Here is a 16,677-nt window from a genome sequence, read left to right on the forward strand (position 1 = left end):
GCTGCTTGGCCTGCTGTGTTCATCCAGCTCTACACCTTGTTATCTCGCCAACTGTTGACTCTCTGTTTTTCAGACTACCAGTTTAAAGCGCTGAGTTGAAGCTCATTCAGAATTAGTCAGGGCTTTGTGACAAAGCCTGGTCCACGTTAGTCACAAACTGTGTCAACCACTTTATTCCGCAGTAAGTTATGTTTGAGAATGAAACCACGGAAATTTTTTTTTGATAGGAAATTATTAAATAAATGAATATTGTTTAAGAAAGGAATACAGGAGTGCTTATCCACAGACCCCTGAAGGTGGCAGGACAGGTTAATAGGGTGGTAAAGGTGACAATAGGACATTTGCCTTTACCAGTCATGGTATAGATTATAAGAGTAGGGAGGTCATGTTGGAGCCACGAGCTGGAGTACTGTGTGCAGTTCTGTTCACCACACTATAGAAAGGATGTGATTGCACTGGAGAGGGTGCAGAGGAGATTCACCAGGACATTACCTGGGATGGAGCATTTCAGTGACGGAGAGAGGCTGGATAAGCTCGGGTTGTTTTTTTTTCCCAGAGCAGACAAGGTTGAGGGGCATGGATAAGGTGAATAGAAAGCAGTTGTCCCCTTTAGTCAAGGGGTTGATAACAAAAGGGGCATAAGTTTGAAGTGAAAGGCAGGAGGTTTGGAGGAGATTTGAGGTAAAACGTTTTCACCAAGAGACTGGCAGATGTCTGGAATGCACTTAACTGGGACAGTAGCTGAGGCAGGAAACCTCACAACCTTTAAAAAGTGTCAGAACATTCAAGGCTATGTAGGGGCAAGTGGACTAGTGTGGATTTAATGTATCTTTGGCATAGAACATAGAACATAGAACATTACAACGCAGTACAGGCCCTTCGGCCCTCGATGTTGCGCCGACCTGTGAAACCAATCTGAAGCCCATCTAACCTAAACTATTCCATTATCATCCATATGTTTATCCAATGACCATTTAAATGCCCTTAAAGTTGGCGAGTCTACTACTTTTGCAGGCAGGGCATTCCACGCCCTTACTACTCTCTGAGTAAAGAACCTACCTCTGACATCTGTCCTATATCTATCACCCCTCAATTTAAAGCTATGAAGCAGTACAGACTCATTGGGCCAAAAGGCCTCTTCTATCCTGTATGATTCTAGGTTTCTGTTTACCAATCAGACTGGTCAGATCACTTGAGGTTGAGATAAACCTTTAATCTCAGGGCAGGTGTACATTCCAAGATGCAGTTGTATAAATACCTTGTGTAACTGCAGACTGAGGATAATAGATCGGGTACACAGGACAAGCGACATCAGGCAGCTCAACATGACACAGGCATCAAAGATCAGGATGTAGTGCGTGTTCTTTGAGACTGAAAGAACAAACCGACATAAGTATGTGCTGAGATTGTAGAACACCGGGATTATTATGCTCACTTCACCCTCCCCTGGGCACATTTCTGAACAATGCTGCGGATGTCGTACAAAATTTACCAGCAAGAAACTGAGTTCAAAGCACATCACAGATGCCCCACTTTGGACTAACACCCAACTTTCTCACTACCCTCCTTCAGGCATGGGGACCTACCCCTCTGCTTCCTCCTGCCCCTGGACTTCCTCCTGCCTGACTGACTTCATTCCCAATTCCTTCTTTCTGCCCTCTGAAAGGAGATTAGTCCATGGCTCAGTGGTTTGATCACTTGTTCCCTAAATCAAAAGATTGTGGGTTCAAATCCCACACCAGGTTTTGAGCTTAATACTCCAGACTGACGCTCCCAACGCAGTACACGTGACTCCGTAGCAAAAACAGGAAGGCAGATTATTATTTGAATGGCTATAAACTGAGAGAGGGGAATGTTCAACAAGACCTGGGTGTCCTTGTGCACCAGTTGCTGAAGGTAAGCTGTAGGTGCAGCAGGCAGTAAAGAACGTAAATGGTATGTTGGCCTTCATTGCAAGAGGTTTCGAGTACAGGGGCAGGAATGTGTTGTTGCGGTTATACAGGGCCTTGGTGAGACCACACCTAGAATATTGTGTGCAGTTTTGGTCTCCTTATTTGTTCTTGCTGTAGAGGGTGTGCAGTGAAGGTTTACCAGATTGATTCCTGGGATGGCAGGACCGACGTATGGAGGAGAGATTAAGTCAGTTAGGATCGTATTGCCCAGAGTTTAGAAGAATAAAGGGCCATCTATAGAAACCTATAAAACTGTAACAGGACTTGACAGGTTAGTTACAGGAAGGACGTTCATGATGGTGGGGGAGCCCAGAAGCAGGGGTCATAGTTTAAGGATAAGGGATAAATGTTTTATGGCTGAAATAAGGAGAAATGTCTTGACCCAGAGCGTGGTGAGCCTGTGGAGTTCACTACCACAGGAAGTGGTTGAGACCAAAACATTTTGTGTTTTTAAGGAGTTAGATATACCTCTAGTGGGTAAATGGATCCAGGGATATGGGGGAAGGGTGGGATTAGGGTGTTGAGCTCAATTGTCAGCCGTGATCATATTGAATGGCGGAGTAGGCTTGAGGGGCCGAATGGCCTAAACCTGCTCCTACCTTCTATGTCTCTACGTTTCTTCGACATCTGAAGTGCCATTTTTCACATGAGCCTTTACCTGGAGGCCCTGCCTGTCCTATCAGCTGCATGTCAAAGATTCCATTTTCACGAAAACCAGGGGAGTTCCTGCTGCAGAGACTGATATGTTCCCATCAATTCACATCATTGCAACAGACTATCCATCACCATTATCACACAGCCCTCACTGGGGGTTTGCTGTGCCCAAATTAGCTGCCAAGTTCCCTAAACTGCAACAGTGGCTACACTTTAAAATATGCCTCATTGTTCGGAAAGCAGTTGGGGATGTCCAATGATTGTGAAGGCACTATATAAATGCAACCACTTCAACTCAATCATTGTGTCCACTGCCAACCGGATCCTGAACCCAAACATGCACATTCAGCCAGCCCCAGTGTCACAGGAAGGTTCAATTATTCATGGTATACTGTAGGAATCTTACTCCAGTCCCAGCAACTTCTGTGGTAGGTTTTTACAATGAGAGTTTGATAATCACCCAAAGAAAAAAATGCCATGTCCTGTACAGACAGACCTTGGATTCAAATCACTTTCCAATCAACTCAAAAGAAACAGGTGAGGAGCCTACTGGTGAGAGAGAGAGAGAGAGAGAGAGAGAGAGAGAGGGGGGGAGGAGGAGACACGGGGGAGACAAAGAGAGGAGAGGCCTTAGCCTATAACCCCTTACTTGCGATCTTGCTGAGAACCTTTTTATTTTGTTATGGGACAGCAGAAACAGGAGTAGGCCATTCAGCCCATTGAGATTGTCCTATTATTTAAGGAGTTGACAAATAATCTGCATCTTCACGACCACTAACCCATTTTGGTTCAGAAACCCAGTGTCATTCCCAGTTTTGACATTTTCAATGGCATTCCTCAGCCCTGACCTTAATAGCTTTTTGCTATTTCTACTCCCTTAAAACATACTATGGAGACCACATATGGCACCACATCCACAAGCATCCACTCCCTCCACCACTGATGGTCAGTAGCAGCAGTGTGTACTATCTACAAGATGCACTGCAGAAATTCACCATAGATCCTCAGACAGCACCTTCCAAACCCACGACCACTTCCATCTAGAAGGACAAGGGCAGCAGATACATGGGAACACCACCACCTTCAATTTCCCTTCCAAGCTACTCACCATCCTGACTTGGAAATATATTGCCGTTCCTTCACTGTCACTGGGTCAAAATTCTGGAATTCTCTCCCTAATAGCATTGTGGGTCAACCATTAGGTTCAAGAAGGCAGCTCACCACCACCTTTTCAAGAGCAACTAGAGGCAGGCAATAAACACTGGGCCTAGTCAGCTACACCCAAATATCTAAACAAGAACATCATTGCTGATCTCCCGAGCTCTACTTTCCATGTCCTCACCCTCCTTGTTCTACATATCAATTTAGATCAACCTTACATCAATGGAAGGGAAATAGATCTTTCTCTATCTGTCAATCTATGACGTTTGAGGAGAGTTTGACTGGGTTAGGATTGCTTCACTGGAGTTCAGACGAATGAGGGGCGATCTCATAGAAACTTATAAAATTCTAACAGGACGGGACAGGGTAGATGCAGGGAGGATGTTCCCGATGGTGGGTGTGTCCGGGACCAGGGGTCACAGTATGAAGATTCAGGATGGAGATGAGGAGACATTTTTTCACCCAAAGAGTGGTGAGCCTGTGGAATTCATTACCACAGGAAATAGTTGATGCCAAAACATTGAATCTATTCAAGAGGTGACCAGATACAGCACTTGGGGCCAATGGGATCAAAGGCTATGGGGAGAAAGCAGGATTAGACTAATGAGTTGGACGATCAGGCATGATTGTGAAGAATGGTGGAGCAGACTCGAAGGGCTGAAGGAGCAGGAGGAGGCTATATCTTCTATGTTTCTATGTTTTCAACTCACACAACCATCTGAAACACCCTAATGAAATCACCTTTAACTCTTTATGCTGAAAGAAATACAAATCTCACTCCTGTAACCCGTCCTGATGATTTCATTATTTTAGTGCCTGGATCATCCCAATGAAGGTGCACTGCTGCCAGGGCCAACAGCACCCCCGGGTGAGGTCTATGTAAATGCGGTCCAACAAGAGCATTTTACAGCTGTAGAATAATTTACAATCTATAGAGTCCTAACCGATCCAGTCTCTCATCATATTTCAGTCTTACCATCCTAAGAACGATAACTGTCGGGCATCCTGTGGAATGTAAGAAACTGGAGGGCTAGGACATTGTTTCTCTTCGCTCTTCACCAAGACCACATCAGAAAAAAAACAGTAACATTGTGTGTGCAGAGGGAACTAGGTATCTTTGAGCATGAATCAGGAAAAGTTAGTGCAGGAACCGCTACCGATTAAGGGACAGTTAATGGAATACTATAGCCATTTTTGAAGCAGGGTCCTGACCTGAAACATCAGCTTTCCTGCTCCTCTGATGCTGCCTGGCCTGCTGTGTTCCTCCAGCTCCACACTGTGTTATCTCTGACTCCAGCATCTGCAGTTCTTGCTATCTCCTAACGGAGTACTATGCTTTGTTTCAAGAGGAATAAATCATCAAAATAAGGTTGTTCTGCTTCATTGACATAGGCTATTGGTGCAACTACACAGTCATAGAGTCATAGAGTCATACAGCATGAAAACAGATCCTTCGGTCCAACCAGTCCACGCCAAACATAATCCCAAACTAAACTAGTCCCACCTGCCTGCTCCTGGCCCATATCCCTCCAAACCTTTCCTATTCATGAACTTATCCAAACATCTTTTAAACATTATAACTGTATTTACATCCACCACTTCCTCACAAAGTTCATTCACACACGAAACACCCTCTGTGTAAAAAAAAGTTTGCCCCTCATGTCTTTTTTAAATCCCTCTCCTCTCACCTTAAATATGGGCCTTTAGACTTGAAACCCCCATCCTAAGGAAAAGGCAACTACCATTAATCCTATCGATACCCCTCATGATTTTATAAACCTCTGTAAAGTCACCTCTCAACCTCCGATGCTCCAGTGTATAAAGTCCCAGCCTATCCAGCCTCTCTTTATACCTTAAACCTTCCACACCTGGCAACATCCTGGTAAGTCTCTTTTGAACCCAAATCTTGAATGCAGCGTGCAGTTTTGGTCTCTTTATGTAAGGACGGAATTAAATGTGTCGAAGGTGGTTCAGGGGAGATTTACCAGATTGATTTGGGGAATGAGCAGATTGTCAAATGAGGAAAGGTTGGACAGACTGGGCTTGTTTCCAGTGGGATTTAGAAGACTGAAGTCTACAAGGTCCTGAAGTTTGACCAGGTGGATGTGGCAAGGACTTTTCTTCTTGTGGGTCAGTCCAGAACTAGGGGGACAATCAGGAAGCTGGAAGAACACAGCAGGCCAGGCAGCATCTGGAGGAAAGGAGCAGTCAACGTTTCGAGTATTACCCTTCCTCAGGAATGCTGTGTTCTTCCAGCCTCCTGTTTGTCTACCTTGGATTCCAGCATCTGCAGGCTTTTTTTGTCCCAGAACTAATGGCACGTTGTAACATTAAGGATTACCCTTTCAGGAAAGAGATGAGAAAAATTTCTTGCGTCTCAGTGGATTGAGAGACTCAGTAGATAGTGGAGGTGGAGTCACTGAATAATTTTAGAACAGAAGGATGGAGGGGGGATAGATGGGAATGTGGAACAAACAGATCAATCACGATCGGATTGAACGGGGTTGAGGCTCTGAATAGCCTACCGTTGCTCTCATTTGTACGTTTGTAAGATTGCTCCCATCAGCTCCACCCTCCCATATCCCTCAATTCCTTTTTGTAAGCAAAGATCCATTAACCTCTGTCTCAAACACACCCAGGTGATGGCCTAGTGGTATTATCCCTGGACTGTTAACCCAGAGACCCAGATAACGTTCTGGGGACCCGGTTTGAATTCTGCCACGGCAGATGGTGGTATTTGAATTCAATAAAATATCTGGAATTAAGAATCTAATGATGACTGTGAATCCATTGTCAAATTGTTGGGGGAAAAATCCATCTGGTTCACTAATGTCCTTTAGGGAAGGAAGTTGCCATCCTTACCTGGTCTGGCCTACATGTGACTCCAGACCCACAGCAATGTGGTTGACTCTGAACTTCCCTCTGGGCAATTAGGGAAGGGCAATAAATGCTGCCCGGCCAACAACGCCCTCATCCCGTTAATGAATAAGGGAATGACTGAGTTTGTGTGTGGGAGGAAATTGCTCCCCATCTCAGTCCAAAATTCAGAAATCGAGACTCCACATTCTAGAATCACCAGCCCAGGGGAATTATTTTCTCATCATCAGGGAGATGGTGGCCTTGAGGAAATGCTCCTGGGCCACAGCCCCAGGTTAACGGTCTGGCGACACGAATTCAAATACCACCACGGCAGCTGATGGAATTTAAATTCAATTCGTTAATAACTGGAATACAAAGCAAATCTCAGTGATGACCAACTACCAAAACCCCTCTGAAGGAAGCCCACTGTACTGGCCTGGGCAGCTCCACGTGACTCCAGACTCACATCAAACTAAAACCTAAGATGGACATCGGAGATAGAATGTGGAACAATGCTACCATCAGGTGGATCCATCTCGAACTGCAGCAATATAAATCACTGGGTCAGTTGAAAAAAAAACCGAAAGAGTTACGGATGCCGGAAATCTGGAACGAAAACAGAAATTGCTGGAACTCAGCAGGTCTGGCAGCATCTGTGAAGAGAAATTACAGTTTTATGCAGAAGATGGGGTGGGGGTGGGGGTAAGGAGTAAACGATAGGTGGAGATAGAGCCCAAAGAGAGAGGATAACTAAAAACAGTAATTGCTGGAAAAGCTCAGCAGGTCTGGCAGCATCTGTGGAGAGAAACCACAGTTAATATTTTAGGTCAAGTGACCCTTCCTCCAAACTCGGAGAAAGAAGAACAGTTGGTCAGACGAAGGAATGGGTAAAGGTCAGTCTGGGGGAATTAATAGCTACTAATGGGGACCACTAGTCAAACACCACAAGTTTTTTTTTATTCATTAACAGGATGAGGGCATCGCTGGCGAGGCAGCATTTATTGCCCATCCCTAAGTGCCCAGAGGGCAGTTCAGAGTCAACCACATTGCTGTGGGTCTGGAGTCACATGTAGGTCAGACCAGGTAAAGATGGCAGTTTCCTTCCCTAAAGGATTTCTGATGAAGGGTCTAGGCCCGAAACGTCAGCCTTCCTGCTCCTATGATGCTGCTTGGCCTGCTGTGTTCATCCATCTCTACACCTTGTTATCTCATTAGTGAACCAGATGGGTTTTTCCCCTGACAATCGGCAATGGATTCACAGTCATCATTAGACTCTTAATTCCAGATATTTAATTGAATTCAAATTCCACCATCTGCCTTGGCGGGATTCGAACCAGGTCCCCAGAATGTTATCTGGGTCTCTGGATTAACAGTCCAGCGATAATATCACTAGGCCATCGCCTCCCCCAAAATGACGGCAAAATTAATGACAGTGAATAAGAGAAAGGATTGCAATAGAAATCCTGTTGGAGAGAGGAGCAGAATATCTTCAAGGTGAGCATGCCTGGAAAAGACATGGCAGGGAGTTAAACACAAATCTGAAAGAACTACGATGCTGGAAATCAGAAATGAAAACAGAATTTGCCGGAAAATCTCAGCATCTGTGGAGAAATCTCTTGGCATAGCAAGTGCCTATCTAAACACTTCTTCAATGTGAAAAGGGTTTCTGCCTCTCCCACCCTTACAGGCAGTGAGTTCCAAATTCCCAATGCTCTCTGGGTGAAAAAGATTTTCCTCACACCCTTCTAAACCTTCAGTCTCTTTCCTTAAATCTATTCCCCTATCCGTCAAGGGGGGCAGTCTCATCCTGTCAGTGCCCCTCAGTTTTCTCCATCTCAACCATGTCCGGTCTCAGTCTCCTCTGCTCTAAGGAAAACAATCCCAGTCTGCGCAATCTCTCTCCATAACTGAAACTCTCCAGCTCAGGCATCATCCTGGTAAATCTCCTCTACACTCTCTCCAGTGCTATCACATCCCTCCAACAATGTGGATTCCAGACCTGCATACGATATTCTTGCTGTGGCCTAACCAACATTTTACACAATTTCAGCAATACCTCCCCGCTCCTAAACCCCAGGCCTCAGCTAATAAAGGTAAATACCCATTTGCCTTCTTAACCACTTTATCCATCAGTCCTAATACTTTAGGGGACCAGTGTACACGCACACCAAGGTCCCTCTGACCCTTGGAGATAGCAAGAACTGCTGATGCTGGAGTCAGAGTCGATAGAGTGTGGAGCTGGAGGAACACAGCAGGCCAGGCAGCATCAGAGGAGGAGCAGGAGAGTTGATGTTTCGGGTCAGGACCCTTCATCAGGACTAGACCAAAACATTGACTTTCCTGCTCCTCTGATGCTGCCTGACCTGCTGTGTTCCTCCAGCTCCACACTGTGTTGACTCCCTCTGAACCTCAGTGCTTCCCAGGATCTTACTGTTCATCATGTACTGCCATGCCATGTTTGTCCTGTCCAACTGTATCACCTTTACACCAGGAACTTTCTGTCTGCAGCTACACAATGTGAAGAATCTCTTTCACACAATGGGCTGATTGTCTGAATTTAAAAACAATGACAAAGAGCCTCTAACGCAGAGGTCTGTTTGAATCAGTGTTTAATGTCTGTGTCACTGAGGTCAGTTCCAAACACTGAAAGGGTCAATGTTGAGGGACAGGGTTCCCAGATCCTTCTAGAAACTGTGACAATTAAAGACAGTGATAGTAGGAACTGCCGATGCTGGAGAATCTGAGATAACAAGGTGTAGAGCTGGATGAACACAGCAGGCCAAGCAGCATCAGAGGAGCAGGAAGGCTGACGTTTCCGGTCTAGACCCTTCTTCAGAAATGGGGGAGGGGAAGGGGATTCTGAAATAAATAGGGAGAGAGAGGGAGGTGGATAGAAGATGGATAAATGAGAAGATAGGTGGAGAGGAGACAGACAGGTCGAAGAGGCGGGGATGGAGCCAGTAAAGGTGAGTGTAGGTGGGGAGTTAGGGAGGAGATAGGTCAGTCCAGGGAGGATGGACAGGTCAAGGGGGTGGGATGAGGTTAGTAGGTAGGAGATGGAGGTGCGGCTTGAGGTGGGAGGAGGGGATAGGTGGGAGGAATTGTTAGGGAGGCGGGGACAAGGACGAGCTGGGCTTGTTTTGGGATGCGGTAGGGGGAGGGGAGATTTTGAAGCTTGTGAAATCCACATTGATACCATTGTGCTGCAGGGTTCCCAAGCGAAATATGAAGTGCTGTTCCTGCAGCTTTCGGGTGGCATTGTTGTGGCACTGCAGGAGGCCCAGGATGGACATGTCGTCCAAGGAGTGAGAGGGGCAGTTGAAATGGTTCGCGATTGGGAGGTGCAGTTGTTTAGTGTGAACCGAGCGTAGGTGTTCTGCAAAGCGGTCCCCAAGCCTCCGATTGGTTTCCCCGATGTAGAGGAGGCCACAACAGGAAATTAAAGACAGCGACAGATTCACTGGGAGCCTGATACTGCAGCATTGGAGCAGAATGGGGGCAGGGGCTACCTGAGGGATCACTGGGTCCAGTTAATCAGATACAGATCCCTGACCAACTGAGTCTATAGACCTGATGGTAGACAGTCAGGGAGCCAGAGCCATATGCCTCCCGTTGGAGTTTGCTCAGTGTCCTGGCTCCCTGTACAAAGCTGGGCCTGTTTCTCACTGGGTTAAATCTCTAGCAACTGCCCTCCAATGCTGTGGGATGTCCCCTTTAGGTGTGAAATGAGGACCTGCCTTGTGTGCTGGGGTCTACAGAGGCTCCATGACCAGTGTATATGCAGCCACTGTGTTAGCTTCAGTAGATCCAGACCAGTCCCACTACCCAGGGTCACTCGGCAGAAACAACCATCAGGGGAACACAGGGCCACGGGTCAGGGACTTCAGCAGGAACTCACCCTGGGATTGATTCTCTGGGTCACTCCTTCACAGTTTGCTTGGGCTGACAAGTGGCAAGTAACATGAATGCCACACAAATGCTGGACGATGACCATCTTAAATAACAACCATCCTTTGATATTCAATCATTGGATTCCCCACTAACAATATCCTGGGGGTTACCATTGACCTGAAACTTAACTGGATCACCACATAAACACAGTGGTTACAAGAACAGGTCAGAGTTTAGGAATACTGCACCTCCTGACTCCCCAGAACCTGTCCATTATCCACAATGCACAAGTCAGGAGTGTGATGGAATACTCCCCACTTGCCTGGATGAGTGCAGTCCCAACAACACTCAAGAAGCTCTGACACCATCCAGGACAAAGCAGCCCACTTGCTTGGCACCACATCCACAAGCTCCACCCCCGACGCTCAGTAGCAGCAGTGTGTACTATCTACAAGATGCATTAAAGCAATTCACCAAATATCCTCAGACAGCACCTTCCAAACCCGCAACCACTTCCATCTAGAAAGACAAGGGCAGCAGATGCATAGGAACACCACCCCCTCCAAATTCCCCTCCAAGCCACTCACCACCCTGACTTGGAAATGTATTACTGTCCCTTCAGTGCTGCTGGGTCAGAATCCTGGAATTCCCTCCCTAAGGGCAGCATGCTGTCCATGTCCCGCACAGCCTATCAACCTTCCTTTGTGGCTGAGAGAGGCTTTTGAAAGATCCTGCTTAAACTGGCTGTCAATCCTCACAACACACTTCAAATCTAACCTATCCCCTACCAAGATGCAACCGGTTTGTCCAAAAAAAAAAGGATTCAAAGAAAAATCAGGAAGCTCCATGTAATAAGAGCAAAAAACCTGCAGATACTGGAAATCTGAATAAAAACTGAAAGTTCGGGAGAAGCTCAGCAGGTTTGACAGCATCTGTGGGGAAAAGAAACAGAGTTAACGTTTCGGGTCCAATGTCAATCTTCTCCAGAACTGAAATATATTGGAAAATGACGGTTTCAGAATCCCTAAAGTGTGGAAACAGGCCCTTCGGCCCAACAAGTCCACACTGACCCTCAGAGCATCCCACCCAGACCCATCCCCATAATCTACACATCCCTGTACACTATGAGCAATTTAGCATGGCCAATCCACCTAACCTGCACATCTTTGGACTGTGGGAGGAAACCGGACCACCCGGAGGAAACCCACGCAGACACAGGGAGAATGTGCAAACTCCACACAGACAGTCACCCAAGGGTGGGATTGAACCCGAGTCCCTGGCACTGTGAGGCAGCAGTGCTAACCACCGTGCCACCCCTTTGCACTTCTAAAGGAGGAGGGAGGAGTGAGGGGAGCTGAGGTCAAGTACAAAAGACAAAGGGTTTGTTAATTGGGGGTGTAACAGAAATTCTCAAATGGGTGCAACTGAAGGTGATGAAGGTGAAAATGGGGACTGTCTACTGAGAGTAGAGTAAACAAGACAGAATCAGACAGTGGGGGAAGACGGGGAAGAATACCAGAACTTTTTACAATGTTGTGCTCTTGAACACCTCAATAGTTCCTGCACGTGATCTGGGTGATAGCAGATGAATGACGTCGTCTTTAGCAAACTCTAGAGGTTCTGACAGTTCACATTAAACACAAGTGATAATCTTTAGCATCTGTGAAAATTTGAATTACATACGTGAGCCAGAAATCTTCCAGTCTTTACATTCTGTAACTGTTGTCTCACTCTCCAACTTTATCTTAATGAGTCCACTGTGGGCTTTGTTGTCAAAGGTGATCTGTATTCGGGAAAGTCAAGGTTCCTCATTATTAACAACAAATGTTCCAGAACGTTCCTCAACACTAACCTGGTGGCAAACCTCATCTACTTCTATTCGGTCCAAATCAGTTCAACAAAACTCTCAAATGATTATCCAGTCAGCCCCTCCTTCGCTGCCTGGGAAAAGGGGGCAGGACTGAGGTGGCGGGGGTGAGGGGGAGTGGTTTGGGCTGTGAGATGAGGGGGGAGGGGGAGGGGGGTGGGGTAAGGGGTCCGGTGAGGGGACAAGGTGGGGAGAGACACAAAGGGAGAAAGGGGACACTCCTGGTCCAATCACTCCCTGGTTTGGTTTCTCTTCCTGGCTGTTTTTTGATGCTTAATTTGCTCACTCCCCTTTGGATTTGTGTCTCATTTCATCCTCTGCTTATTCTGAAATCGTTAGTCTCCTGGTTCTGAGCTGCCAGAAGTTGTCCCAACATTTAGTACGGTCCTTCTCCAGGCCCCGCCTTCCCCAGTTTTGTGAAAAACCCTTTTTAATTACAAAACCTGGGTCTCTTTCCTGGGTTAACTTGTAAGGGGCTTCATTCCAATCAGACATATGTTCCACCCACTGAACCAATAACAATGTATGTCTTTCACCAGTCGCCATTTCCTTTTCCAATATTTACCAGCTAAAAGCTACACCTTGGTCATCACTCACTCACATCTCAATCACTCACCATCCTGACTTGGAAATATAATCGCCACTTCTTCACTGTCCCTGGTCAAAATCCTGGAATTCCCTCCCTAAGGGCATTGTGGGTCGACTCACAGCAGGAGGACTGCAGCGGTTCAAGAAGGCAGCTCCCCGCCACCTTCTCAAGGGGCAACTAGGGACGGGCAATATATACCAGACCCAGCCAGTGATGCCCACATCCCGTGAGTGAATAAGTACAAAGTCAAGAGGAGAAGCAGTGATAGATGGTGAATTACTCACAGTGATTGCAAATTCATAGCAGTCCGGTAATTCATTGTTACGAATAGTTTGTAGGTCTATCCCCTTCACTTTAAATGTGATTTCTATAAGTATCAACCTTAATAAAACCAAAGAAATAATAGTTCAGGACACAAACATAACGGAATTTTTTTGTAGTTACAAATGCAGACACCACACAGATACCTGACACAACATTACTGTGCTGTATCCGAATATAAACCTAACTCCACTGTCTAGAAACATTAGAGTACATTCTAGACTCCCCTCCCCCTACCACATCCCAAAACCAGTCCAGCTCGTCCCCGCCTCCCTAACCTGTTCTTCCTCCCACCTATCCCCTCCTCCCACCTCAAGCCGCACCTCCATCTCCTACCGACTAACCTCATCCTGCCCCCTTGACCTGTCCGTCCTCCCTGGACTGACCTATCCCCTCCCTAAATCCCCACCTACACTCACCTTTACTGGCTCCATCCCCGCCTCTTCGACCTGTCTGTTTCCTCTCCACCTATCCTCTCCTCTATCCATCTTCTTTCCGCATCCCCCTCTCTCCCTATTTATTTCAGAACCCCCTTCCCCTCCCCCTTTTCTGATGAAAGGTCTAGGCCTGAAACGTCAGCCTTTCTGCTCCTATGATGCTGCTTGGCCTGCTGTGTTCATCCAGCCCTGCACCTTGTTGTCTCAGAGTACATTCTACTAGCATTACAGAGCACATAACCTGCACCTTACTGATAAAGTTACCTGTAAAATTCAATGTCAAAAAATGACGAATTGCTGATTTTCCATTCTCTAAAGGTGTCCCCTGTTGCAGAAGCTGATTCTATATATAGGCATTCTGGAAAGAAAAAACACAGATTAGTTTCGTAAGTACTAGGAGCCATTCCTAGCTATACATAGGTACGCCATTCAGCCCTTCGAGTCTGCTCCACCCTTTATTATGATCATGGCCTCCATTCCACTTTCCTACCCACTCCCTAGAACCCTTCAACCCATTACTAATTAAAAATCTGTCTACCTCCTCCTTAAATTCACACAATGTCCCAGCACCCACCAGATTCATGGGGGAGTGAATTCCACAGATCCATAACCATTTGAGAGAAGTGACTTCTCCACATCTGTTTTAAATCTGCCACCCCTTATCCTAAAACAAGGTCTTTTCCTTCTAGGACATTTCACTTCACAATTGTATGGAAACAAGGTCACAATTCTCCCCAATCAGATCCACTGACTGAACAATGAACCATTCCCAACTCCTGGGAAAGTTGACCTCATTCCTTTCTTCAACGCAAGTGGTAAAATTAGCCAATGAAATTGAATCCATTTAGTAACCACACCTTCTGAAGGGGTAACTGAGCATTTTGGTCTACACACAGGCTTTTTTTCCCCCAATTCATCTGTGGGATGTGGGTGTCTCTGCCTTGGGCCAGCATTTCTTGCCCCGTCCCGAGTTGCCCTTGAGAAGTTGGGAGTGAGCTGCTTTCTTGAACCGCTGCAGTCCATGTGCTGTAGGTTTACCCACAATGCTATTAAGGAGGAAATTGTGAACAAACTGTAAAGTCCAGCTTCATACATTCACACACTCTCAGTCTGACCAGGGCTCACTCGATAAAGATTTAGAGCAGGTACGGAGACAAACTTCCCTCTCACTAGCTCTTAACACCAAACTGACATGGTGATGTTGGGAATGACATTAAACAGGGAATTAGAGATGCATGTGGTAAAGGAACATCTGTAATTTTGGGTGACTTTAATTTGCATATAAATTGGGCAAATGAAATTATTCACAATACTGTAGAGGAGAAATTCCTAGAGTGGATACGAAATGGTTTTCTCGATTGATACACTAAGGAACCAACTAGAGGATTAGATAGGGTGGACAGTGGGAGCCTTTTTCCTCGGATGGTGATGGCTAGCATGAGGGGACATAGCTTTAAATTGAGGGGTGATAGATATAGGACAGATGTCAGAGGTAGGTTCTTTACTCAGAGGGTAGTAAGGGTGTGGAATGCCCTCCCTGCAAAAGTAGTAGACTCGCCGACTTTAAGGGCATTTAAATGGTCATTGGATAAACATATGGATGATAATGGAATAGTTTAGGTTAGATAGGCTTCAGATTGGTTTCACAGGTCGGCGCAACATCGAGGGCCGAAGGGCCTGTACTGCGCTGTAATGTTCTATATTCTTTGTTCTATAACTAGAGAACAGGCCATCCTGGACTAGGTATTATACAATGAGAAAGGAATAATTGGTAATGTATTTGTGACAGATGGAGAGTAAGGTAATTAATCCTGCGACTAGGGTCCTAAATTTATTTCAGGGAAACTACGATGGTATGAGGCATGAGTTGGCTATGAAAAATTGAGAAATGTTACTAACAAGAAGATAGGCAAAAGCAACATTCAAAAAGCAAATGGATGAACAAAAATTCTTTAATTCTGTTTGGCATAAGAGTGAAGAGAACAGTGGCTAAACCATGGCTCAGAGGTCGTGGGAGGGGCAGCACAATGGCTCAGTGGTTAGCACTGCTGCCTCACAGCGCCAGGGACCTGGGTTCGATTCCAGCCTCGGGTGTCTGTCTGTGTGGAGTTTGCACATTCTCCCCGTGTCTGCGTGGGTTTCCTCCGGGTGCTCCGGTTTCCTCCCACAGTCCAAAGATGTGCAGGTTAGGTGGATTGGCCGTGCTAAATTGCCCATAGTGTTCAAGGGATGCCTAGATTAGGGGGGTGGGTCTGGGTGGGATGCTCTGAGGGTTGGTGTGGACTTGTTGGGCCGAAGGGCCTGTTTCCACAGTGTAGGGATTCTAAGATTCAGAAGCGAAGCTAGAGAGGGCATTAGGTGCAAGGAAAAAAATAACAGACCTGAGAATTGGGAACAGTTCAGAAGTCAGCAAAGGATTACCAGGGGATTGATTATAAAGGAGAAAATAGAATATGAGAGTAAACTTAGAGAACACAAGAATTGAACGTGAAAGCTTCTATAAGTATGTAAAGTGAAAAAGATTGGTGACAACTAATTTTAGTCAGAATGGGGCAATTTAGAACGGGAACAAAGAAATGGCTGATGAACTAAATTCAGACTTTGCTTCTGCCTTCACAAAAGGAGGACATGAATAACATACCAGAAATGGTCAAAAATCACACAACACCAAGTTATAGAATTCTGTATTTATACCCTCTCTCTCTCACTATGCCTGAGGAAGGAGCTGAGCTCTGGAAGTTCGTGTTTTCAAATAAAACCTGTTAGACTGTAACCTGGTGTTGTGTGATTTTTGACCATGTCCCCTTAAGTCCAACACCACGTCATGGCTACCAGAAATGATGGGAGCACAGGGTTTAGTAAGAGTGAGGAACTGAAGTAAATCTGTATTAGTAGGAAAATGGTCACAGAATCATACAGTTGTACAGCACAGAAACAGACTCTTCA

At 46.0% G+C, this 16,677-nt stretch overlaps 1 protein-coding gene across 1 annotated transcript in view; it reads right to left on the minus strand.

The window, feature by feature from the left end:
- Positions 1-16,677, minus strand: part of LOC109922647 (mucolipin-2-like) — a 67,125-nt gene that overhangs the window by 21,854 nt on the left and 28,594 nt on the right. The window contains exons 6-9 of the mRNA XM_048602378.1: positions 13,996-14,089; positions 13,258-13,354; positions 12,201-12,300; positions 1,259-1,371 (exon numbers count right to left, since the gene is read on the minus strand). Coding sequence (XP_048458335.1) covers positions 1,259-1,371; positions 12,201-12,300; positions 13,258-13,354; positions 13,996-14,089 — 404 coding nt within the window. The remainder of the gene's footprint in view (positions 1-1,258; positions 1,372-12,200; positions 12,301-13,257; positions 13,355-13,995; positions 14,090-16,677) is intronic.

Source organism: Rhincodon typus, chromosome 10 (assembly GCF_021869965.1).
Source record: "Rhincodon typus isolate 14 chromosome 10, sRhiTyp1.1, whole genome shotgun sequence".
In the NCBI taxonomy this organism is placed as follows: domain Eukaryota; kingdom Metazoa; phylum Chordata; class Chondrichthyes; order Orectolobiformes; family Rhincodontidae; genus Rhincodon; species Rhincodon typus.